This window comes from Trichoderma evansii (assembly GCF_050947405.1).
Source record: "Trichoderma evansii strain SZMC 28006 chromosome Unknown GGI43scaffold_14, whole genome shotgun sequence".
Classification (NCBI taxonomy): Eukaryota; Fungi; Ascomycota; class Sordariomycetes; order Hypocreales; family Hypocreaceae; genus Trichoderma; species Trichoderma evansii.
In genome coordinates, this window is record NW_028145192.1 from 239,373 (window position 1) to 262,414 (window position 23,042).

The 23,042-nt window shown below is 51.4% G+C and overlaps 8 protein-coding genes across 8 annotated transcripts; 2 read left to right on the plus strand and 6 right to left on the minus strand.

Annotated features, from left to right (window-relative positions):
• Positions 1-292: 292 nt before the first annotated feature.
• On the minus strand, positions 293-2,333 carry GGI43DRAFT_408581 (glycoside hydrolase superfamily). The gene has a single exon (XM_083206375.1). It carries the CDS (start codon positions 2,137-2,139, stop codon positions 628-630), a length of 1,512 nt encoding a protein of 503 aa, XP_083059135.1. The 5' UTR covers positions 2,140-2,333; the 3' UTR covers positions 293-627.
• A 2,079-nt stretch (positions 2,334-4,412) lies between these two features.
• On the minus strand, positions 4,413-7,660 carry GGI43DRAFT_423728 (Hamartin protein-domain-containing protein; the record flags this gene model as incomplete). The annotated part of the gene is made up of 4 exons (XM_083208280.1): positions 4,413-4,534; positions 4,599-6,888; positions 7,013-7,550; positions 7,647-7,660. The coding sequence occupies 4 exons, from the start codon at positions 7,658-7,660 to the stop codon at positions 4,413-4,415; spliced, it is 2,964 nt and encodes a 987-aa protein (XP_083059136.1).
• A 662-nt stretch (positions 7,661-8,322) lies between these two features.
• GGI43DRAFT_408587 (class I glutamine amidotransferase-like protein) lies at positions 8,323-9,854 on the plus strand. Its single transcript, XM_083206376.1, has 3 exons — positions 8,323-8,818; positions 8,903-9,395; positions 9,467-9,854. The coding sequence occupies exons 1-3, from the start codon at positions 8,677-8,679 to the stop codon at positions 9,699-9,701; spliced, it is 870 nt and encodes a 289-aa protein (XP_083059137.1). The 5' UTR covers positions 8,323-8,676; the 3' UTR covers positions 9,702-9,854.
• Positions 9,855-11,168: 1,314 nt separating this feature from the next.
• GGI43DRAFT_87319 (uncharacterized protein) lies at positions 11,169-13,286 on the plus strand. The gene has a single exon (XM_083210435.1). The coding sequence runs from the start codon at positions 11,277-11,279 to the stop codon at positions 13,272-13,274; it is 1,998 nt and encodes a 665-aa protein (XP_083059138.1). The 5' UTR covers positions 11,169-11,276; the 3' UTR covers positions 13,275-13,286.
• Positions 13,287-13,881: 595 nt separating this feature from the next.
• GGI43DRAFT_408593 (carbamoyl-phosphate synthase (glutamine-hydrolyzing) CPA1) lies at positions 13,882-15,966 on the minus strand. Its single transcript, XM_083206377.1, has 4 exons — positions 15,798-15,966; positions 15,619-15,631; positions 15,294-15,563; positions 13,882-15,222 (listed from the first exon to the last, which is right to left on the minus strand). The coding sequence occupies exons 3-4, from the start codon at positions 15,450-15,452 to the stop codon at positions 14,041-14,043; spliced, it is 1,341 nt and encodes a 446-aa protein (XP_083059139.1). The 5' UTR covers positions 15,453-15,563; positions 15,619-15,631; positions 15,798-15,966; the 3' UTR covers positions 13,882-14,040.
• An 834-nt stretch (positions 15,967-16,800) lies between these two features.
• GGI43DRAFT_408594 (electron transfer flavoprotein subunit beta/FixA family protein) lies at positions 16,801-17,982 on the minus strand. The gene is made up of 3 exons (XM_083206378.1): positions 17,821-17,982; positions 17,097-17,739; positions 16,801-17,020 (listed from the first exon to the last, which is right to left on the minus strand). Exons 1-3 carry the CDS (start codon positions 17,869-17,871, stop codon positions 16,938-16,940), a joined length of 777 nt encoding a protein of 258 aa, XP_083059140.1. The 5' UTR covers positions 17,872-17,982; the 3' UTR covers positions 16,801-16,937.
• Positions 17,983-18,090: 108 nt separating this feature from the next.
• On the minus strand, positions 18,091-20,026 carry GGI43DRAFT_408595 (ADP-ribosylation factor GTPase-activating protein). Its single transcript, XM_083206379.1, has 3 exons — positions 19,774-20,026; positions 18,855-19,610; positions 18,091-18,776 (listed from the first exon to the last, which is right to left on the minus strand). Exons 1-3 carry the CDS (start codon positions 19,819-19,821, stop codon positions 18,471-18,473), a joined length of 1,110 nt encoding a protein of 369 aa, XP_083059141.1. The 5' UTR covers positions 19,822-20,026; the 3' UTR covers positions 18,091-18,470.
• A 956-nt stretch (positions 20,027-20,982) lies between these two features.
• Positions 20,983-22,779, minus strand: GGI43DRAFT_428445 (RNA recognition motif domain-containing protein; the record flags this gene model as incomplete). Its single annotated transcript, XM_083208964.1, has 4 exons — positions 20,983-21,551; positions 21,606-21,830; positions 21,889-22,189; positions 22,562-22,779. 4 exons carry the CDS (start codon positions 22,777-22,779, stop codon positions 21,213-21,215), a joined length of 1,083 nt encoding a protein of 360 aa, XP_083059142.1. The 3' UTR covers positions 20,983-21,212.
• Positions 22,780-23,042: the final 263 nt, after the last annotated feature.

Genomic DNA, 23,042 nt, shown 5'->3' on the forward strand with positions numbered 1-23,042 from the left:
GCTCTTGTGGAATGTGAGTTAAAACGTGCCACATTCTCGCGCTGCAGCTTGCTGGAGATGGGACGATTGCCTCATTGGGGAATTGGGGAAGCCATGTGGCTTATCTCTAACCGATGGCGGGCTTATCTATTGCCGACGTACCTTGGTCTCACTTTGATCTGGCTTACACGCATGATCCCATACCAAGCATTCAATAGGGCTGCTTTTACTATAAAAAGTAGAAGTTAAGAAGATTATATAATCTTCATGATAGTACTTATATATCAGATATTCACGATAGAGTCCACATAAATGCAATATTCTTATATATTTTTTAAAATCTTGACAGTGTATTCTATTTTTAAATGAGCGTGATCATTCTAATCCATAAAACCCCCTTTAACCCAAAGTGCGTCATAACCCTTCATTAATCAGTCTGCAGGAAATCATTCACAAGCCAGACGTCAGGGAAGCGAACCAAACAACCAATTTTTACCTTGGTACATTAGGTAGGTATGCATAAAAGCCATACAATTCATTAAAGTGTCAATCTCAACCACAATACATGTGTCTTCCCGTATCCATTCTCATGGTAGTCTTGCTCCCTGTTTCGTAAAGAGAGTCTGTAGGGAGGCCATTGTTGGGCTTTTACAGAGCAATAGCAGCCAGAGCAACAGCAGCAGCGGCAGCTCCGAAAGAGCTCAGCTTGTTACCACTGCTTCCAGGAGCGGTAGTCGAAGCAGAGGGGCTGCTGCTGGATCCAGAGCCGGTAGGAGAGCCACCCGAGGCAGAAGTGGTGTTAGCCGTGGGGAAAGGAACAGAGGTAAAGGTAGAAGAGGCAGGGGGAGCGCCACCGGCACCACCAGCGCCGCCAGTAGTCTGCGACTCAGAACCAGTAGTTTGAGAGCCTGAAGAACCAGTAGATTGAGGCTCCGAGCCAGTAGTCTGAGAGCCAGAGGAACCAGTAGTCTGAGGCTCTGAGGCGGTGGTGGTCTGAGACTCTGAGCCAGTGGACTGAGGTTCTGAGGTGCTAGTAGAGTCAGAGCCAGAGCTAGAGCTAGAGCTAGAGCCAGAGCTTCCAGAGCCAGAACCAGAGCCGGAAGAAGAGGAAGAGGAACCCGTAGAAGAAGAAGCAGCAGCAGCAGCAGAGGAACTAGCAGGCTTGCTGGGAGCAGAGGAAGAGGTCGGGTTCGTAGGGTTGGTGTCGACATTGGCGCAAGAGAGGTCGAACAGGGGCGTCTCGGTCAAGGTGCTGCCGATGAGGCCAAAGCTGGGGTTGGGCTGGCCAGGCTCGGCATCCTGAAGAGTGTACCACCACACATTGGTCTTGCCAAAGTTGGGGCAGCCAACCTGTTGCCAGTACGTCTGAGCGTTACTCACAGAGGCAACGGCATCACCAGAGCTCTTGCCGTTGACAGGCCAGCCGGTCTCGGTGACCCAAACTTCCTTACCGGGGCCGGCGTTTTGGATCTTCTCGAGAGCAGACTCATACAGAGCCTTGGCATTGCTGATGCTGTTGGAGTTGGTGTTCTCGTAGTAGGGGTAGGTGTCCATGCCGAGCCAGTCGACAGCGTCAATCACAGGCTTGTTGGAATCCAAGATCCAGGCGTTCCAGGTGTCAACGTGACCGATGGGAACATTGGCCAAGCAAGAGCCCTTGATGGTATCACGGACCTCGTTGATGTAGTTGACCAGAGTTCCGGGCTGGGCTCCGGTGCCAGCATTGGAAGCAATACCGGTGGGGGTGATTCGGTACAGATCCTCACTACCAACAGAGATACCAGCAACCAGGCCGTCGAGTCCATGACCGCAGTACTGGCTAATGGCGCTCTTCAGAGCAGCAATCTCGTTGGCAAATTGAGCGTCACCAGCAGAAGCCCAGAGACCAAACAGCAGGCTTGTCTTGGTGTTGATAGCAGCGGGAATGGCAGAGATTGCCGTGTTAGTGGTGCCGGCCTGGATCATGGTGTAGAGACGGGCACTGGTGAAAGCGCCATTGGTGCCATCGAGGCCAGCAGCCGTCTTGAATTCGGCCTCGAAGTCAGACTGGGCCTTGGCCTGTCCGGTGGTAAAGGACGAGCCATAGTTGAAGCCCTGGTAAGCAGCGTTGACCGCCGAAACGGCCGTGGCCAGAGTGAGGAGTGTGGACGAAGAGGGCATTTTGCGTGTCTTCGGCTGAGTAAATTATTATTATTTCTCTCTCTTTATATATATATAACGGGAGATCCGGATGATAGGGTGTAAATCCGGGGCTGCGGTGGCGATGTCAGGATAGTGTCGTCGGTCCCAAAAAAGCGAACGAGATCAAGCCGAGCAGAGAAGCGAGTGTGTCTCTTGCCAAAGCACGACTTGGTGATATTACTATTGCTATCACAGGTCAAGCGAGAGGAAGAGGTCCAAGTCCACAGAGGATTAGACCAATATAGGGATATAAGCGACTGGAGGGGAGGAGTGTTGTTTAGAGGAGAGGATGGAGGAAGAAGAGACAGAAGAGAAAGACAAAGAAAAAGACGACGGAGCCTGTGCTTGAAAAGGAAAGCCAGAGACACCAAAACGTCAGCAAGGCGTCGGGGCGAGTGAATTGGGATACGAGGACGCAGCAGCAGGTCCCAAAAAAGCAAGGCACAACACACAAAGTCCACGCAACCTGCACAACCCACAATTCCACACCACTTTTCGTCCTTCTATTCGTCTTTTTTTCTCTCTTTGCTCTCTAGTTTCGTCTTTGGGGGTCCTTTTTGGCGGCCAAGCCACAGGGGTTCCGGAGTGGGTGTGCATTTCGTCACAGGCACCGGATGGCCATGAAAAGCCTTCCTTCTATCGCCCAACTTATTGGCCGCCGTCCACAACCCGCCCAAAGAGCTCGGGTTTGGGAGCTGGTCCACCCCAAAAAAGAGCCCACAATGGATCGAAAGGCCCACGTTTTGTTTGTTCCAGATGGTGGGTCTGCCGTCCAGACCTGGCCCATGTCGTATCGCCGTCGTGTCATGCCATGCCCTGTGCAAGAGAAAAAATGCCTCTCGATTGGCGAGTTTTCTTGCTGCTGCCCTTGCCAAGGCACTGTGGGAGACGATGATGGAGATGGAACACCCTTGTCTGGAGCATGAACAGTGTGCGACGTCATGGCACCATCTCAGATCATTCCATCAACTGCCATGACATGCTACTATTATTATGCACATACATCATGATCATCGTTTACTCAGTCTCGGCACCGTATGCATGTAACGCTGGCTAACAAATCACCGATTCTCAAGACAGAAAAGAAGACGGAAAAAAAGAAAACGCCACAGCGGCTGGCCGGCATCCCCCCCGTTCAATTCGTGGGCGCTAAGGCCGCTGACAGGTTCTTCTGTGGTGCAGGATACTTTGTACGAAGTACCTTTTCTATGCGTTGTCGCCTCTCCAAAGCCGAGATCCGACCTCAGGGTACATGACGGCATCGTACCTCTGTCCCAAACTATGCTGCCTTTCATGCTGGAACAACGCCTACGATACAGTAAGATGGTAAACATTAAGTATAGATCTGAGCAAATATCAAAGTATTTTTAACTGTCAAATAAGAGAGCAGCAGAATGATAAATACCAATATCGACTTCTTCTACCCGTAAAATGCAGCCAGGGTGTCACACCGCACTTCATGAAGCGCTCGTGACCTCGTGTTCACCCAAAAGAAGGGCATCCGACTATCCAGCTTCGTATTCCAATTAGCCGCTAACAGGCCAGACACCTTCAGAATCGATACTAGACCTTCTTCTCTTGCTTCTCTCCAAAAGAGGAAGTACAACGCATCTGAAAGCACACACACAGAAAATGCTTCTTTCAGCTGCGCTTTTTCACATCCCAAAAAAGAGGCCTCTTCGGCTCTTCGGAACATCCGCCTGTGGCTCCCACTAACGCAGCAGAAAAAGTTACAAGAACCACAAGGGGCGCCACAGGCTTCGTAAGCTGGTACCTGCATGGAGATGCCCAGTATTACACGTGATTGTTATCTTGCAGTAGAGTAGAGATATCGCTTGGCTGCTATTGCATGTACTCCAATGCATACGAGTACAGTGTTGCTGTAGATCGCAATAGAGCACATTGGACCCTTTATCAATACATCTTCTCTGGATGCCCATTGCACTACCATCCATGAATTCGAAATCCTACTTTGCAGGCTTGAATCTGGGCCGAGAAATCTTCCATTATACTTTATTCATACGCCTCGGATTTATTTGATATACTTGTAGAGTGATGTGCTAATAATACTCAAAGATTCGCTGCTTTTCATAGCCCCCTTTTGGGCAATCATCCATAAAATCAAACACCCATACTCCGTATTGCTTCTATCAAAAAGCCATCTACCAATAATCACATACTTTCCCTCCACTCACTCCCCAAAATGGGAGAGAGAAATTTTTATATGAGGACTCAGAGTGGCCCTGGTCCAATTAGCTATTAACAAACCCCCGTATCCCTCTCAAGCCGATGGACTTCTTCTCCTTCTTAGGCTTACCAGACTCATCCTTAGCTTTTTCCTTACTATCCCTGCGGATCATGCCCTGGATGCCACCTGCATTTGTATGTCAGTACAAATATCTCCCAGGGTATATAACGCACACTTCTCAAGCACTTACCGCCAAAATAACTTCTTTCTGGGCTCGCCGATAGATTGAGCGACGAAGCCTTGCCATCTGTCTCTCCTGTCCCCGCAGAGCTCGTGGGCTGCAGCGGCTGCAGCACAGAGGATGTTGGCGTCCCCGGGTGTGAGCCGATCGACGACGCAGCTCCCTCGGCGTTCTCCGCCGTTGATAAAAGCCGGGCTGGCCTTGATCGTATCGACATTGGACCCGTAGACGATAGCATACCGTCATCTTCGCCATCTGCTATACTCGACTTCTCCGTTGTAACCGATGCCTCCAACTGCATGTCGAGCAAGGATGACTGCAGTGCGGTGTATTTGCGCGACAGTAGGTTATATTGCTTCTGCATTTCAGCCTGCTTGGCACGGCTTGCTTCAAGCGTAGCCTCAATTGCAACATTCACTGCCGCAGCGGGCCGCTTGTTCCGCTCTTCCGGAGCTGCTGAGAGCTGCGCTTGGAGCTCCGACACCTGGCTTTGAAAGAGCTTCTTCATTCGCTCAAAGTCCACCTCTGCAGCACTCAACTTGAGCTTATATATTTCCATCTGATTCTGGGCCTCCTCAGCCGCGTTGATTGAAGCTTGTCGCTCAACCTCTTTTGCCTGATAATCCCGTTCAGATAATGAAAGTCGCTCAACTTCTGCCTTGAGTCTGTCAATCTCGGCACCATGTATCTCAATCGACTGCATGTTTTGTCTCGCATTCAGCTCCTTCACCTCGGCGTCGCATACAAGCTGGCGCAGCTTGTCGCACTCTTGCGTCTTTTCTTCAAGCTCTTTTCGAATGTACTCAGACTCCGTCTGCATCTTTTTTGATTCTTCCCTGAGATTTTTCAGCTTGTTTGCGAGGTCTGCCTCCCACTTCTTGGCTATGGCACGGCGATTCTCCGACTCCTTGCGGACTTGCATCTCGGCCTGCTTAGCCTCTTCGTAGCTTCTCTTGAGATTCCGGTTCATCATGATCAGGTTTTGCATCTCTGCCTCCGTAGCAGCTTCCGCCATCTGTCGCCGTCTGAGCTCGCCAATGTGAGCCATGTGTTGCAACTTGAGATACCTTTCGAAGCTAAGATCATTTTGCAGCAAGAGAAGCTTTCCTTGGAGATGAGCAATGTGAGCGTTGCTCGCATCTCCTGCCGATACAGGGATATGGGTCTGTGCAGGCAGCGTCATTGTCGTCAGCGGTCTATCTGCTGCAGACTCTTGGTGACTCAGAGCGAGAGACGGCACGCTATCATTTGCCAACGACTGGTGAAGACTGCTTTTGATAACCTTGTTTGATCTAATGAGGTCTTGAAGCTGGGTATGAGAAGCCGATTGGAGAAGCTGGGTTCCTGAAGGGCTATCGATGCCAGCTAAATCCTTAAACCGCATGGCTTCGCCAGAGTCTCTCCCTGAGTGTTGGCTGGATTGCGATCCACGCCTCATCAAGGTAGACGGCGCGCCATCACTTGTGATAGACTCTGTGCTAGATATATGAGAATTTCTCCAGGAATTCACTTTTGTTACCGAACTGCTCAGCAATCCCGGATCTGACCTCTCTTGGCTCAGTTCATCGTTGGGGACCTGAGCTGAAGACTCTGGGAGATGCAACGGCTCGTGGTCGGGAAATATCTGGCTTGTTGGTGAAACGCACAGCGCCATGCATTCGGTCACGACTTCAGCAGCTTCGCTCTTGATCCATCGCCCCAAATCCGTTTTTTCGGTTTCAATTGTGTAGGTGAAGAAATTTGGGTGAAGCAAGTGGCTTCTCCTGAATTGCTCGGATCGATGTCGAATCTCTGTAGGCTGTACTTCAATCTCGTCGGCATTAGGCAGGTTGGCGTGCCGTATATATCTCTGTGGTTTGCGAATGTAATCCATAAAATTTATAGGGTACAGGCCATATAAGATGGTGTAATAGTTGGATAGATGTGATATTTGGCCATCTTCCGTTTCTGGATCGTGTGCAAACACTTCCCACCGATTTGTTTGTTCGGACTCATGTGAGGGCGACTCTGAAGCTTCCCAGAAGAGCATTCTGGTATAAATATTGAAGAGAGTAGGCAAATGCGGCACGAGAGAGCTGGGCATGTGCGGCAACAGCATGACAAGAGCGGTCAGCGCAGCCGAAAGGACCGCGGTCGAAGTGTCTTGCTGCAAACATGTCAAGAGATCCGTAAACAAGGGAGTATGGGCCACTTGATATAAGTGAGGTGGCTGTGACTGAAGAAAGTTGCAAAAGAAATTCAAGCTAATTTTTCTGTACTTTTTCTTTACGAAAAAGCTATCCAAAGAGCAAAAAAACTCCTATATTCCAGTTAGCTAGGCTAAAATGACGAAGATGGATAGAGAGAACGGCAGTAGCTTTATCAAGCAATTTTTCAACAGGAAACGAAAAAGAAAAGAAGTGCTGTGATATAAATATACGTGCCTTTGGTCGTTTCTTGCCAAACTGCCCTAGCGCATCGCCTATCATCTTTTGAGTGTGCTCCGCTGGCTGGAAGCCTTCAAAGTGAGCTGGCTGAAAGTCTTCCATCCATACCTCGAACAGTCTTTCGATCAGAGGATTTGACGCAAAATCGTTGCCGGCGCCATCGTGGTACTCGTCGGCAATGGCGACAATCTCGTTCAGAGTATCCATAGCCTCTGTGACGATATTCTTATCGAAATCTGTCTTGTCGAGCATTCCCTTGCAAGCTTCCAGCCACACCAGTATTCGCTCGGGAGTCTGCAGAAATCTCAAGAGCCGGCGCAGGATGCCCATCCAGGCGCAGGATGCAGAAGGGTTTCCCCGAACATTCTTGTCGAAAATGAGGAGCAGTTCGTCTTGCAGGCGATCGGACGCAGCGTCGTCGTATTTCTCATGCCTCCGCAGGTAGGCAGCAATCGTCCCGACGATCTCGTCAGGCAGAGGTACCGTTGGCTCGACGATGAACTCCTTGATAGCTTTGGACAGCTCCTTGAGGGATCTGCCGCGGGTGGGTCAGTCAATCAATCCGAGGTGCAGTCACCCCGCGCGGAGTGCAGAGGAGAGGCTCCAGTGATGTGCGAGGCCGTCGACTCACAGTGTGGTAGCCATCGCGGCAGACTTTCGCAGGAGGCAGGAGGTGAGGCCGTCGTGGCCACCGCCGCCTCCACGTTGGCAGGTGGTTTATTTCAGTCGCGGGCTCCTCTCACAGGAACGTGGAACGCGCATATGCAGCCCTGAATGATATCACGGATCTCGCCTTTTGGGGTTTAAGGTGTTGCACGCGGTTTGCTGAGGTTTAGCCGGATGGAGAACAAGCTCTGGAAAAGATGGTTGAGCTTGATTTGCAAAGGCCAGGCAAGAAAAGGTCGCACTAGAGCCGAATGGGGCTAGCGGCAGCTTATGCGGAAAATGTTAAAGGAACCTTCCGATGCACCCCGCGATTGGTGGCATAGCAGGTTCTCGGTACTGCGCAAGGCGATGCTAGGGAAAAGGCCCGCCGACCTCCCTATTACCCCGCAACGAATCCCTCCCGCAGGACCCCACTGCTGCTACAGGCCCTGTTAGGCCCTACGACGGCCCCTACGAAGGCCTGCCGGGGGTCTGCTGGAGCCTGCTGGAGCCCACTGGAGCTTGCTAGCTCCTAGCGCTGCTAGCCCCGGGCACCCGAGCATCAGTGGCTCGATCGACTGCTGATATGGCTCCGCAAAGGTGGTACGTAAATGGCCGGGAGCGTCGATATGTGTCGAGCCACACACGACCAGCCATAATGGTCTCTAGATGCCCTGATGATGCCCTGAGGCATGAGCCACCAGCTGCTCGACCAATTGACCGTCATCGCGTGATCCCCTCTTTGTGCCCCTCCTTCGTTTCCCCTCCCTCTTATAGCTACTGGCTATTTCTTCTCCTCCTCAAACTCTTCTCTCCTTCTTTTTCTCCTTCATCCTCATTATACCCCAAAGACAACATCTCAATTGACTTAGCAAAGGACATTCGTCTCTTGCTCTTTAACCAAATCTCATCAAACTCGCTTACACTGCACTCTGAAGCTATCAATTGCTTCTGGTTGACTCACTCTTCTCTCTCTATTCATTTCATTCAAACAACACCTCCCCCGCATCTTCAAGATGGCTGCGAATAAGACTTCAGCTATTGCTGACCAGGAACCTGTCGACATCCTCTTTGCTTTGCAACCTGGATTCGACATTCTTGACTTTGCAGGCCCATTGGCTGCTTTCTCCAAAGCGCAGCATGATCCCGCTGATTCCTGTATGTATTTTGAACGAAGCTTGGGCTGCCAGCCCCATTGGTGCCGTACCCAATGCTAACCTGCTTCCCCGCAATCCCAAACAGCCACCAAAGCATTTGAGGTGACACTTGCGGGCCTTGAGCCACAGGTCCTCTCCCAGCAGGGCACCATCGTCCAGTCCCAGATTACCTTTAGGGAAGCTCATGACCGCCTTGAGGAATTTGATGTTCTCGTCGTTCTCGGCGGTGGCGTCGACGACGTCGTCAAGAAGGAAACTGAACCTCTTGGCCTCATCACTGCCTTTTCCGACCTTCAGAAGAAGGATCCGGCCAGAGAACGCACCGTCCTGTCCGTCTCCACCGGCTCACACCTGCTTGCCCGAGAGGGCATCCTCTGTGGCCTTTCCGCTACCACCCTCACCGACCACCTCACCACATTTGAGAACCTTTGCAGCGATGCTGCCACCCGATACTTGACTGAGCGTACCGATGTCATCGAGGACGCCAGATACGTAGTTAACAACCTTCGCTTTGAGCTCACTGAAGATGAGAGCCCCTACACACGCCGCGCATCCGATGCTGGACGACCTCACGGCCGGTAAGTAAAGCCTATACGCTATATACGACATACTTTGTCTGAATTCGGCTTGCTAATGAACTCTAATACAGAAAGGGAAGCATCTCCTTCAAGGAGTCCAACACACGTCGTGAGTCGATTGCCAGACGTGCAGCGATGCGTCTCGGTGGCCTTCGAGTTATAACCGCTGGGGCTCATGGCGCTGGCGTAGATGCAGCTTTGTATCTCGTCAGCGCTTTGGTGGATGAGGCGTGTGCTGAAGAGGTGGCCAGGTCCATGCAGTGGACTTGGACCAAGGGTGTTGTCGTCGATGGCCTCGACGTCTAAATGGTATAAACGCCATGTAATCGCCAGCGGAAGCTTGGCTGTGTAGTAAATCTTGCGGATCTTATGCGTAAACGCATCCGCCATGTTCATCAAAGAACTAGCTGTAGTATTATGATATGAATGGAATGAAACTTTGGACTCTTTTTTTTTTAAGCATTATTATTATTTTCATCTTTTCTCACTCCAGTATCGCTGCCTAAGTGCTGACTGAGCTGTCCTTTCACTATCCTGTAAGCTGCCTGACGTTCTTTTCTCCATGATGTGAGCTGCCTGAAAGCTACCTGAAGTACCGAACACGACAAACGTTAAACTAGCGGGGGCATGCCTTTGCTCGTATCTCTACGGCGTGTTATAGCAAGCAGCCCCCACTCTACTCACCTTGTGCCGGGTCTCCATGAATAGCCAAGCGATGCAGCGATGAGTGATTGAGTTGAAGCGGGGAACCTTGCTAGCCCTGCATCTGGCGAGCCAGTCCTCTTCATCAGATCGGATCCTGGTGGATTCCCATCCATCTCTATTTCAATGAGTCCTCTTGTTAAGCCTGGCTCTTATTACTCAACTCTCTCAACTCTACCGCAGAAGCTTGCCTCACGTCACCGGTGTCCACTCAGTCAAAGTTGGGCTTGCTTCAAAGGTTGACTTAACCTGGACTGGGCGTGCCTCATATCTAACAACCATTCTGGATAAGATTTGAAAGTTACAAGACCAAGTCTTTGATAATATTGCTAGCAATAACCAGTCGATAACTGTTAGGTAATTACAGCTAGTGGTAGGTGCCTGTTGCTCTGAAGACAAGCCAGCAGAGGTACTGCTAAGATAGTCTCGTCTGTAAAAGGCTAAATAGATGCGGAGAGATGACAAGTGCTGCAGCAATATTGCCAGTACAACCACAAGTGGCTGCTGGCAGGAGGTCACGAGGAGGGGCAACCTCAAACCCCACCAAAGCTCTTAAAACGGCATCCATTCCATTAATGCTTTAATCTCCTATGCTGCGCTCCATAATGCAAGCCTTTAATATCCCATAGAAGCACAGAACAGAAAAGTACAAAGTGACCTTCATGTCAAGAACAACTAATCCGGAACCGGAATAACGCGCGTCTTACATAATCCAATCCAAAGCCTCTCATCCCACCATGGCCCAAAGGGTGCAGCTGAACAAGCTAGAACTGGAGCCTCTGCAGGGGGGGGAACGTTCCAAGTTCAGCCTCAGAGACATTTCGCCTTTAACGCTTCGCGACGCGCCAAAGTCTATGCTTTTTCTTTTTGGCTCCTCCAACGCAAAAAGCTGTCGCCACGAAACGAATAACGTCCTCTTTACATCTGGCTTTTTGCATCTGTAACCGCATAATTGCTGTCGCATAAGTCTAAAATTTTCGTTTATTTGATTTATTTTACTTTACTTGGCGTCATCATTGCAGCTTTCCACATACAAAAAAGCTGTGGCGGCCTTCTTCTTTGCTGCCCCCTTGTCGAACGGCCAACCAACCACCACAAAACACAAACAAAAGAAACAAAGATCCCCCCTTCGTGTCGTCAACAACAGTAGGTGCCGCAGTGCATCTATAATATTTTACAATGACCGACTGGTCGAAGCTCAAAGTCGTCGACCTTAAAGCAGAGCTCAAGAGCCGTGGCCTGTCTTATGCAGGGCTAAAGGGGGAGCTGGTCGCCCGACTCGTCGCTGCCGACGAAGAGGCAGCGCAACAGGAGGAAGGAAACCCGGAGCAAGAGGAAAAACCACAAGAACCAGAGCCAGAGCCAGAGGTTCAAGCAGAGCAACAAGTTCAGCCCGAGATTCAACCAGAGGCGCAGCCAGAAGCACCCGCAGAGCCGGCGACTATCGAAACACAGAATGTCGAAGCAACTTCAGAACCGGTCGCGGTGAAGCCTCCCTCGCCGGTGAAGGGTCGCGACCCGATGCCCGAAGAGAAAGCCGATGCTGTTCAGGAAGCCCAACCTGCGCAGCAGCAGGAGAAGCACATTGAGCCTCCAGCAGTAGCTGAGCCTGAGCCAGCTGTGCCGGTCGCTGAGGTTCCTTCTGAAGCTACTAGGAGTGATGACAATGGCCAGGGCGGTGAAGCAGCAGCCAGCAGCCTTCCGCCAGTTGGTGAAACTCCTGCTCCCCTCGAGCAAGTTACTTCTTCAGCCTCCCCCAAACCCGAAGGACAATCAACTGCACAGGCTTCCATCGAACCAACACCAGAGGCTCAGAAGCGCAAGCGACGCTCGCATAGCCCTCTGCCCACCGAAGAAGATATTGCCCGAAAACGCGCGCGCTCTGAGAACACTGCAAACGGCGACGAGCTTCATGCCACGGTCGAAACGAACGAAGCCGATGTTGATATGACCGGTGCTGGCGCGCCTGATATCACGCCGCCGACAGTCGACAAGGGCGATTCTGATACCAAGGTTACTACAGATTCGCGTAAAGAGTCTCCATCACCAGTCGCTGACGCTGCACCTGTTGAGATGGACTTTGAGAGAGACGTGGAACCAGCAGTGCACACTCCCACTGCCGCCCTCTACATTAGCAATCTCATGCGACCCTTGCGTGACGTCGATATTCTTGAGCATCTTGGTAGCCTGGTATCTATCTCTAGCGCAGATGCAGGGCAGGACCGTATCGCCAAGTTCTACCTGAACTCAATTCGCACGCATGCATTTGCTGTCTTCGACACGGAGTCATCTGCCACTCGAGTTCGCGCCGCGCTCCATAAATGCGTTTGGCCGAATGAAAGCAATCGCAAGGCATTGTCAGTCGACTACATCCCTCCCGAAAAAGTGGATGAATGGATCGAAATTGAAAAAGCTGGCGGCGCCCGGTCTTCTTCCCGCTGGCAAGTGGTATATAGACCTGGGCCAGATGGTTTCGAAGCTGTGTTAGAATCCGGATCTGTATCGAAAGCGAGACCAACTGAGCCGCCACCACCATCCAATATTGGTGCTGATAGCACCAATGCCATCCCTGTTGGTCCTCGAAGCCACCGCGAGCGCGAACGAGAGCGAGAGCGGGATCGTGACCGTGATCGTGACCGTGGCATGATGCCTCCACCACCCACGGGGCCAAGGGGCGGGCGGTCAGGGCCGGCAGCAGGAGGTCGACTCACTACCAGTCCTCTGGATCATGTCGTGGAGAAAACCCACTCTCGGCCTCCCATCTCATACCAGATGGTCTCTGAGGATCTCGCTCGCACCCGTTTGGACAATATGCGATCCCACTACACTCGCGACAAAACCCGCGACTTTGGCCGGGAAATCAACCGCTATTCTTTTGAAAATGGAGACGTTTTTGTAGACCGTGGCAAAGAAATCTTCGAGGGCATCCGACCTCCTCACCGCGAGGGAGATCGCCGTGGCGCGGGCGGCGGTGGACGAGGAGTTCGTTCGCAAGGACGAAGAGGGCCACCGCCTTTCCGACAGAGAAGCGATAGGTACCTTCCTGGAGCTGGCAGCGGTGCGGGCGGCTCTAGCTACCGCTCTGGAGGTGGACGACGCAGGGACAGTGACGATGACCGACTTTCAAGACGCGATGATTCTAGGGATAAGGATTATAGAGATCGCCGCCACCGTTAAAGGAACGCGATAATTTACGAATGTTTAATGGATGTCAACTATCGATTTTTTTTTTCGACGATACTCCTCGACTTGCTTCGTTTTAGTGGGAGGGGCAACGTTGAAATGACCAACGAATTTCCTATCATTTTCTCCTTCTTTTAAGAGATTTTTATCTAATCCTTTTTTATTTCGTGCCCTTTTCTTCACAAAGGGGCTTTCTAATTCTCTTTTCTTTTCTCCTTTTTTACTTGATTCAAAAACTTGCAGATGTGAGCGAGAGATATTTGAGGTTATATCGGAACCATACAGGGCTGCCAACGGCTTATTCATGAGATGAGGTAAGGACAGGGATAGGATTAGAGTCAAGGGATTGGCTGGATGGGACTGGCACTGGAAGGGACATGATTCTGAACTTGGGCTTTTCGTTATCAGAAGGGAGAGGGCGGAGGGGGGCATTATGACTACTGGACGGCATTTGTATCATTGTAGGATACTGTATTATTGTGTACTATGTATGACAAGATACCATTATCATATCAGTCTTGCCTTGCCTGTCTGTGAAGTATGTTGCTGAACGAGAGGCTCAGAGATGGAAAATGATGGACTACGCAATGGAACATGTAGATTGAAATTATATGTAAATTGTATTTGTTTTTCAAATTATGCTGATATTTAAAGCCATAAATAAGCCACAAAAATACGATCTGATTTCCCTGATATTGAAAACGCCCAAAATCCCTAACTCAATTCTTTTTCTCTCAAGTCAGCTATATTGCCAATTTCTTTAAGCAAAGCCAACAAGAGGGGTAGGCTCAACACCGACACGCTCCTTGCTCAGAATGTCAAGGATGTACTGGCTGGGCCGGTTGTCCTTGACGACGCTCTGAGCGCTCTTGGCAGCGCGGACGTTCTCAAGATACTTCTCGAAGAGGTAAGAGCTGTCCATTGGGCCTCCCTTGGCCTCGGGGTGGAACTGGGTAGAGAAGATGGGGCGGGTCCTGTGCATCATTCCCTCGTTGCTACCGTCGTTGAGGTTGACAAAGTACTCCTTGAAGTCGTTGGGCAGAGTGCTGGAGTCGACGGCGTATCCGTGGTTCTGGGAGGTGATGTGGCACTGGCCAGTGGTCAAGTCCAGAGCAGGGATGTTGTGGGCACGGTTGCCGTACTTCATCTTGATGGTCTTGGCACCAACGGCCATGGCCAGAAGCTGGTGGCCGAGACAGATTCCCATGATGGGAATAGGAGAGCTCTCCATCAGACGGGCAAGGTTGTAGACAGTCTCCTGGCAGTGAATGGGGTCACCGGGGCCGTTGGAGATGAAGACACCATCGAAGTGGTGGGCAACCTTGTGGATCGGGTAGTTGTAAGGGAAGACAGTGATCGAAGCACCACGGCTGACTAGGCTACGGAGGATGTTCTCCTTGACACCGCAGTCGATCAGAGCAATGTGGAGGTCAGCATTGGGAGACTCAACCACGAAGGGAGCCTTGGTGCTGACGCGCTTGACGAGGTTGATCTGGCCAGGGTCGACAAAGCCTTCGTCCTCGTCGGCATCGTACTCGTCACCAACGGAAATCCTAGCGAGGGAAGAACCCTGCTCTCGGAGGAAGGTGACAATGGCTCGAGTGTCGACACCGGAAATGGCGGGAACACCCTCGCGGGCGCACCACTCGCTCAGACTCTCGACGGCAGTCCAGTGGCTGTATTGAAGGGCGACGTCGGAGACAACAACACCAGCGCACTGGATGTGAGGAGACTCAAAGTACTTGAGGAGGTTGTACTGGTCACGCTCATTGGAGGGAACGCCGTAGTTGCCAATCAGGGGCTGGGTGAAGACGAGAATCTGGCCACGGTAAGAGGGATCCGTCATGGACTCGGGGTAGCCGACGAGAGAAGTGGTGAAGACGGCCTCTCCAGAGATGTTAGTGTTGGCACCAAAGGCCTTGCCTCGGAAGATGGGACCATCCTGTTTGATAGCTATGTTAGTACGTGCCTATGCCATACCACCAATATCGTAGGGTAAATGGCGCATCTTACTCGGATGGTAAAGGTAGCAGGCATAGAAGTCTTTCCCTTTGTGGTGCTGGCAAGAGTCTGACCAGACATGAATCGGGTCTGGAAAGCAACTCGGCGAGTGGAGCCCGCGGCAGCAGTGGCCGCTTTCTGGGCAAAATTGGCCGCCAGCTTGGAGAACATGGCAGCGGTTATTCGGAAATTGGTTTTAGTTTGTTTTGGTCACAGGTGGTAGTAGTAGTATTCGATTGTTGGGGGAGCTGTTTTAAGCTGACAAGGCCCTCCACAGGTGGTCTATGTGAAGCTTGTTAGACGGCATCATGAGGGGGTGAGTCATGGTGACACGAACCAGAGAGATAGTCCTGTAGAAGCAGCATGTTAGCATTTTGGGTCAAAGACGAATTGAAAACGAATAATTGTCCGTTTAAGCAGACGAGTAGCAATAGATGCTGCCCAACGCCGGATATGGAAATAGACATTGAGTGCCGAGGGCACGTGGGGTAGTTGTATCAGCAAAGAGTCACATACCTGAGAAGTGAACTCCGACGGGCGCCCGTTCATAAGGGCGGATTAAGAAACTGTAGGTCGAAGATGTAAGAACGAGGCGCAAGGCACTCTGAAGTAATTGATGAAGTTGATTGAATGCGTGATGCACAAGGTGCGATTGGACTGATGACTCTTCTGACTGATGGAGAGAGAAGAAAGGAAGAAAGGAAGAGGAGAGAAGAAGAAAAAAAAAGGGTGCATCGGAGGGGTCAGATTATAATAGATTAGTGCGATCTTTTTTTCTCGCTCTTTTTTTTTTTCGCGCTCAGAGATAAATGACCAACGCCGAATTCCCGGCAATTGGTTGGCTGGAAACCAGATTTTTACTCGCTAGCGCCTTTTTGACGTGCTGGAGGGAGGGGCAGCTTGTCCTGTTTGGGCGAGCTTTGGGGCGCCGATATCGTTGTGGCCCCTGTGCCCTATTCTATGACATTGAATCATTACAGTACGGCGGATCTCGTTTTATTATCTCTTGTTAGTTAGAGGGACAAGACCTGAGATGGAGATGCAGATGCAGATGCAGATGCAGATAAGAGACAAGGCGCAGAGAACACGGCTGCTCTGTGAATAGGGCGCGGGCTACATGATGCATGCACGGTGAATTAATCGAGTGCGCTTGGTTAGTAATTGCCAGGCTGGATACTCTAATTACGGAGTGCCGCCAATCTAATATGACAACTCAATCTACTCGCAGTGGCAAGTGAGTGATTCATTGTCTTTAGTGGGGCAAACGCAACAATCAATTGGCGCTCCAAGACCATCCCGTTCGGCTCAGCGCTGCTAAAATGATTCATTAGTAGTGTTCTGTTTTACTCCGTAGGCCATTTGCAACTACTTTTATACGTGAGCAAAATTATACTTTATGGCGTTCTTAGGACCTGACTTTGAAAGGTATGTCCAATTGGTCAACCACTCCTCACATGTCTCAATATAGACGCATTTCTCCCCTCGTACCCGGTTATACGCTTAGCAATAAGAGTGAGCATCAAGGAAACTGTAATTGCAATTCATAGAGTCATGATGGTTTCTAAGAGTTTCGAGATTGAAAGAAGTCTAATTGATCCGCCCAATCCTTGTTTTGTATACTATAAATTTGCACAATTCAAGCTCCTATTCTCCCATTTACAAAGCACCGAGCTCCTTCAGCTTTCCAATCAAGCCATCCACATCCTCAACCTTGCCACCACCCTGTCGCACAGGAGGCTCTGTAAATAACAATTAGCCATCATAATCACCTCATAGATAATAAAAGAAAATTCATGGGATAAAGAATAAACTTACCAGTAACCTTCAACACCTTCAGCCTCTTCTCATTCGTCAAGCCAAAGTCCTCCAGCGTCTTCTTATCCAGCTTCTTCTTCTTCGCCTTCATGATATTCGGCAGCGTCGCATATCGAGGAGTGTTCAGTCTCAGATCAGTGGTGATAATCATCGGCAGCTTCGCCTTTACAGTCTCCACACCACCGTCAATCTCCTTTGTGACCGTCACAGAATCGTCTGCTCCAAACTCAATCTTGCTCGCCTGTGTAGCCTGAGGCCAGTTCAGCAGGCCTGCCAGCATCTGGCCAGTCTGTCCGGCGTCGTCGTCGATGCTCTGCTTGCCCAGGATGACCAGGTTGCTCTTCTGCTCCTCGACCGATTTCTTCAGCAGCTTGGCCACCGTCAGCGGTTCCAGCTCCTCACCCTCCTTGACCTCGACGTGGATAGCACGGTCGGCACCCATGGCCAGGGCCGTTCGCAGGATCTCCTGCGCCTTGGACGGGCCGGCTGAGAAGGCGCAGATGTCCTCGACGCCGCCGGGGGCGCGCTTCTTCTCACGGATTCGCACAGACTCTTCGACAGAGAGGTCATCGAAGGGGTTCATCGAGTGCTTGACACCGGCTGTCTCGACGCCCGTCTGGGCCTTGTTGACTCGCGGCTTGACCTATATGACGAGGCAAGGTAAGCATCAGACCAATTGAGCTGCCTTCTCCAAGACAAAGATGAGAAAACAGGTGCAACTTACAGCATAGTCAATTACTCGCTTCACAGGTACTAGAATCCGTAGGGCAGACATTGTAGCGGCTGGATGTTGGATGATCTGAATGCAGCCAGAGTGAGGGACGTTACCGATATTCACATAATACAACCGCTACCCAAAAGTAGCCGGCCGACAAACGACCCGAGCCTCCATACCGGCTAGGGCCGGCTTCCGTACTACCTCGGATACTCGCTCACGTGACATTTATACCCGCGTTGATGCGCATGTAAGTTGTCTTGCAGGTCGCTTAATGGATAATAAAAGAATTAGAAATTGATATTTAGATGCATTCTGTATATACATGAATCTCCATCCTCTAATAATATTGCCTCCCCAGCAATACTCTAACACTGCTGTCTGAATAGTTGAATAAAGACCTCCCCAGCGGCGTGCTCCGCACATGCAACGACTGCATACTTCATCCAGGCCCATTTCGTTAGCCAATGCCGTAGATTTTCGCCCGCCGAGGTCAGTCATCATAAGTGGTGGTATATGGGGCCATGTCGTATCTCTGCTTAAAGGCTACCATCTTGTCAATTTATTCCAAGCGCTCATATTTCGTCAAGTGTATCTCTTCAGGCCATAAGTACTCCAACGCCAGCAAAGCAAACATTTGAAACTTCATTCCCAGTTGTTTACCAATCATCCCACTCATCACCAGTCTTTGGCTTCGGGGCCGAGGCGCCAGGGCCCGACTTCTTCCCCATACCAATGGCACTTGTGCCGATGGCATTGTTCTGCTTGTTTTGGTCTGCTAGGCTGGAGAAGTCGTCCCAAAAATCTTTGCGGCTGGCATCCAGAGGTGCGTTTCTTTTAGTAGAGTCGGGACCCTCGACAAATCTGGTGAAGCCATCTTGTGCGTTTTTACCCGCAAGCTGTGCCTGTTTGGCGAGCTGTGCAGCAGTTTGCTGGGCTTGCTTGGCAAATTCACCGTCAGCAATCTAGAAGAAAACAGTATTAGTATCAGGGTTGTCTTGTTCAGCCTCAAGCTAGGAAAAAGAACGGGAAAATGAGCATACGCTTTTCGCAGTGGGCTGAATGTATCCGTCATTCACCGTCTTGGCCGTCTTCGTCACAGTAGACGCAAACCAGCCGAATCCCTTGGTGATAGCACCCATGGGGTCCTTCTGCATATCATCAAAGGACAGCATTCCCTGGTTCGACTTGTCCGTGGTAGGCATGTTTCCAAAGCCAGCGTACTTTCCACCTTGGCTAGGCGGCAGGTCCTCAGGTCGTGAGGCATTGTCGGCTCCCAGCCTGGCGAAGTATTTGTCGTCCACCTTGACCTTTCCTCCCTGAGAGGGACTCTGGCTTCGATTCGCGGTTCCACCGAGGGGTGTGCTCGTGCGCGCACCCGACTTTGCAGCCGCCGGGGATGGCTGCGCGGCAGCGGGCTTCTTCTCTCCGGGGACGTATTCTCTCTCTTCCACCTTGCACGTTAATCTCTCCTTCCACTCTTCGCCAACCTCGCCACTGTATCGCTCTGCAATCGTGGCGTCGTCCCAGGTGAGGCCCCTCATCTGCGTGTCTTCGTGCTCCTCGAAGAACTTCCTCCAGCCCTCGTTGCCACCCAGTCGCATGCGCTCAATCTCGTTGGCCTTGAAGGCGTCCATGGATATGCTTCGGACAAAGGAAATGTGGACGCCGAGCCCGCGGTGGACACCGGCGCAGCTAAGGCAGATGAAGATGCCGAACTTTGGCGATGCCCACTGTGGCGACGGGGCATTGCAGTCGCAGCAGACATTGTTCTTGGACTCCTTTTGCAGAGCAGCCAACTAATATGGAACGGTTAGTTGTCTAGCCCTAAATCGTTGCGAAATGCCACATGCCAGATGACAGCTATTGGGACCTGTATATCATGCTATCATGGCCCGCAGTAAAGGGGGGAGAGAGGCAAAGGGCAATATTTGGGGGAACACAAAGATGGTTGCGCCGTACCTTGGACCGAGTCTCGGGGTCAACCTCCCACATGGCCTTGGAAGCCATTGTGTCCCAATGAAGCGAAATAGAACAGCGACTGTAGAATCTATGGCAGAAAGCTGGTGATGCGGAAAGGCTCAAGAAACGATGCGCTACGTTTCGACTGGCGCGTGATGTTTTGCGTGGCCAGCGCCGTTACAACAGGGAGGTTGTCGCGGCAAAGGAGAGCGGGGCGCAGGCGCTCCAAACCTGAAACCCCATAATTTCAGCGTGCAGGTGTTTGGGGTTTCTGCGGTGTCCTCTTCGGTGCTTTGGGTGCTGTAGCGATGCGCTATCAGGGCCGGCGAAGCGCTGTGCGGTCCCCCCAGGCTCTATTGCTCCCAGCGCAGGTAGGTACCCGCATTGATAGCATGCAACCACTAATAGTATTGAATCGCCAAGATGCTCCATACCGCTGTAGCCAGCCCATCTGCCGTCCCCATTCTCATCGAGTGCGGTATTCTCAAGCGAGGATCCCTTATCGAGGCGATTTACAGCACAGATACTGACCTATTGCTAGATCAATTTAGAGTTGGAGGGTATTAGTACGCCACACATTTTCAAAAACATACTCTTTACTCTACACCTGTATCAACTCCGTTACAGACACAAGGAAGATACCATTTACCTTTACAACTGCAAGCCAAAACCGGGGAGAGAGCTCATGTAATCAGGACTTGTCAGCGGTCTGGGCAATATCTACCAACCCATGGCGTTTCCTTGCTTACATGGGACGATCCAGCCAACCAGAACATCTAGAGGTATCCAGCTGCCAGCATCAGTATCACGTTATTCTCCAGTAGGAAGTACTCTGTACCGTTACTTCGTATCTCGTACCATCCATTACAGCTCCCCTGTCACATGCATCCAAGGGCACCTGGCCCGGGTCGTCTTTATATCCACGACACACAAGTATAATATCAATATCACACAAAATATCGGTCACCATGTGGAATAGAGTCACTTGCAAGACGAAGACGCACAGTCATAAATCACAGCCAAAATATACTCTTTTTCATTCTCGTGTTCGCTTTCCTTTTTTTTCTGCTTGCTGCCTTTGACCTGAGTTCCCGCATAGCTAGAAGAAAATATGGTAACTAGGAAAGACATTTATGAAAAATAAAACATTTGAATAGGGCTTTTTTTTTGTTGTTTTTGTTTCAAGTCCCATGCTCCAATGGAGGGGAGTTATTAATTTGTCAAGTAGTAGCTGGCAGGTTCATACTATCCCTGGGATATTAAGAGTTTCAAGCGATATCTGCGTGTAGCTCCATTCCAGCCCCAAAGTAAGATATAAAGCCGGCCGTGGCGTCATAATTGAAATCGTCCAAAATCGCGTGCCATATCATAAAAGAGTACTCATCAAACGTAGGCGGCAATGTTCAGCCTGTGAAAAAAAAACTGCCGCGGCTCAACATTTAAGCAGTGGCGGCAGGAGCCTCAGCAGCGGGCTCAGCAGCGGCCTCGGGAGCGCCCTCCTCAGCGCCGTTGGCAGCCGGGGCGTTGGCCTCCTCGTCGGTCTTGTCGGGGCTATCGATGGCGACCTTGACCGCGATCTCACGTCCCTCAATCTCCTTTCCGTTCATCTCAGCAACAGCCTTCTGCTGGAGCTCCTCAGAAGCCAGGGTCACGAAACCGAAACCACGTCCCTTGCGGGCTTCGCCACGGGCCTGGAGCTTCTTGATCATGAAACGGGGGATGGGTCGGAGAGCAATCTTGGCTGACGAAGGCTCGTAGGCCTTGAAGAGCTCAAGAAGCTTCTCATATCACTTAGTACGCAGCTTCATAAATGTGGGCTATGGACTACTCACCTTCTCCTCAGTAAGGTCGTATGGCAGGTTGGCCACCATGACCTTGGTCTTGGAAGGGATGCCATCAGCAGGAGGGCCACGCTCGCGGCGCTCACGCTGAGGGCGGTTCTGGTTCTTCTTCTTGTCGTCCTTGTCCTCTGAGGCTGTGTTGGTGATGTCCTTCAGAGGCTCAGCCTGGGTGGCTTCACCTTCAGCTGCGTCATCTCCCTTCTTCTCATCGTTCTCCTATGGTATCACATTAGCATCATTATAGGACAACCGTCTGGTAGGAGAGAAAACTCACGCCAGTGGCACGACCGCCACGGCCACCACGGCCACCACGTCCGCGACCACGTCCGCGGCCACGACCAGAGGCTCGGCGGCGAGAGCCCTCCGCGCCGGAGCCCTCTCCGTTGGCACCCTCAGTCTTCTCACCAGCAGGCTCGGGCTTGCGAGCCAGCTGAACGGAAACCTTTCGCTCGAGGATCTCCTTGCCGGAAAGCTCAGCAATGGCACGATCAGCCTCGTTGGGGGTAGAAAGGTCGACGAAAGCGTATCCGACAGGACGGTCGGTACGGGGGTTCTTGGGGATCGAGACAGACTCGCTGCAATGATGTGTCGTTAGCAGATGCTTTAGCACGGTGGGCGGGACAGCAAGGGAACGATGGAGGGGTAGAGACTGGACAGCAGAGATAATAGGGCCACAGAGCTCTTGCTGCAGCTTTGCGGAGGGCAGCGGGGCTGATGAAGCTCATCGTGTGATGTAAAGCTGGGCAACACCGAGCGGAGTGACATTCACCGCCAATCAGGACACCGTCGCAAAGTTAGGCTGCGAAAGCATTCACGCCGGGCCATGTTTGTCATCGGCCACGCAGCCTCGGCAGATTCAAGGGAAGAGCATTCAAAAATGGATTTCGAGCTGATAAAATGCAAAAACAAAGGTGCCCGGAAGCGTGTTTAGACCATGGGCCACTTACACAAGATAGCTTTTGAAGAAGTCCTTCAACTCTCCCTCAGTTGTCGCATATGCCAGGTTGCCGATGTACAGGCGGCGACCCTCAGCAGCACTGGCCGAGGCGGCCTCGTTGGCGGCAGCCTTGTCATCGGCAGGCTTGTTGATTGAGAGGTTGCCCAGAGCGTTTGCAGCGTCATTAACGGGGGCTTCGGAGCCTTTCTCCACGTTGGTAGCAGACATGGTGACGAGTCGGTGGATGGAGAGGGGATGCTTGGTCGGCGTATGACGTGTGGTGGATGAAAAGAGTCGAACTTGAACTCTGGTGCAATGAGGGAGGAAGTTGGGTCAGGGTAGCTTGGTGCCCTAGAAACAAGTTGAGAGGAGACAGACGTCGGTGCGTTGCGCGGAAACACAGGTTGACTGAAGGTGTGTGATGGAGAGAAGAGAATGGAAAAGGGGAGACGGCGAGGCGATAACTAGAAATATTTTTTCGTAAGGCGGTG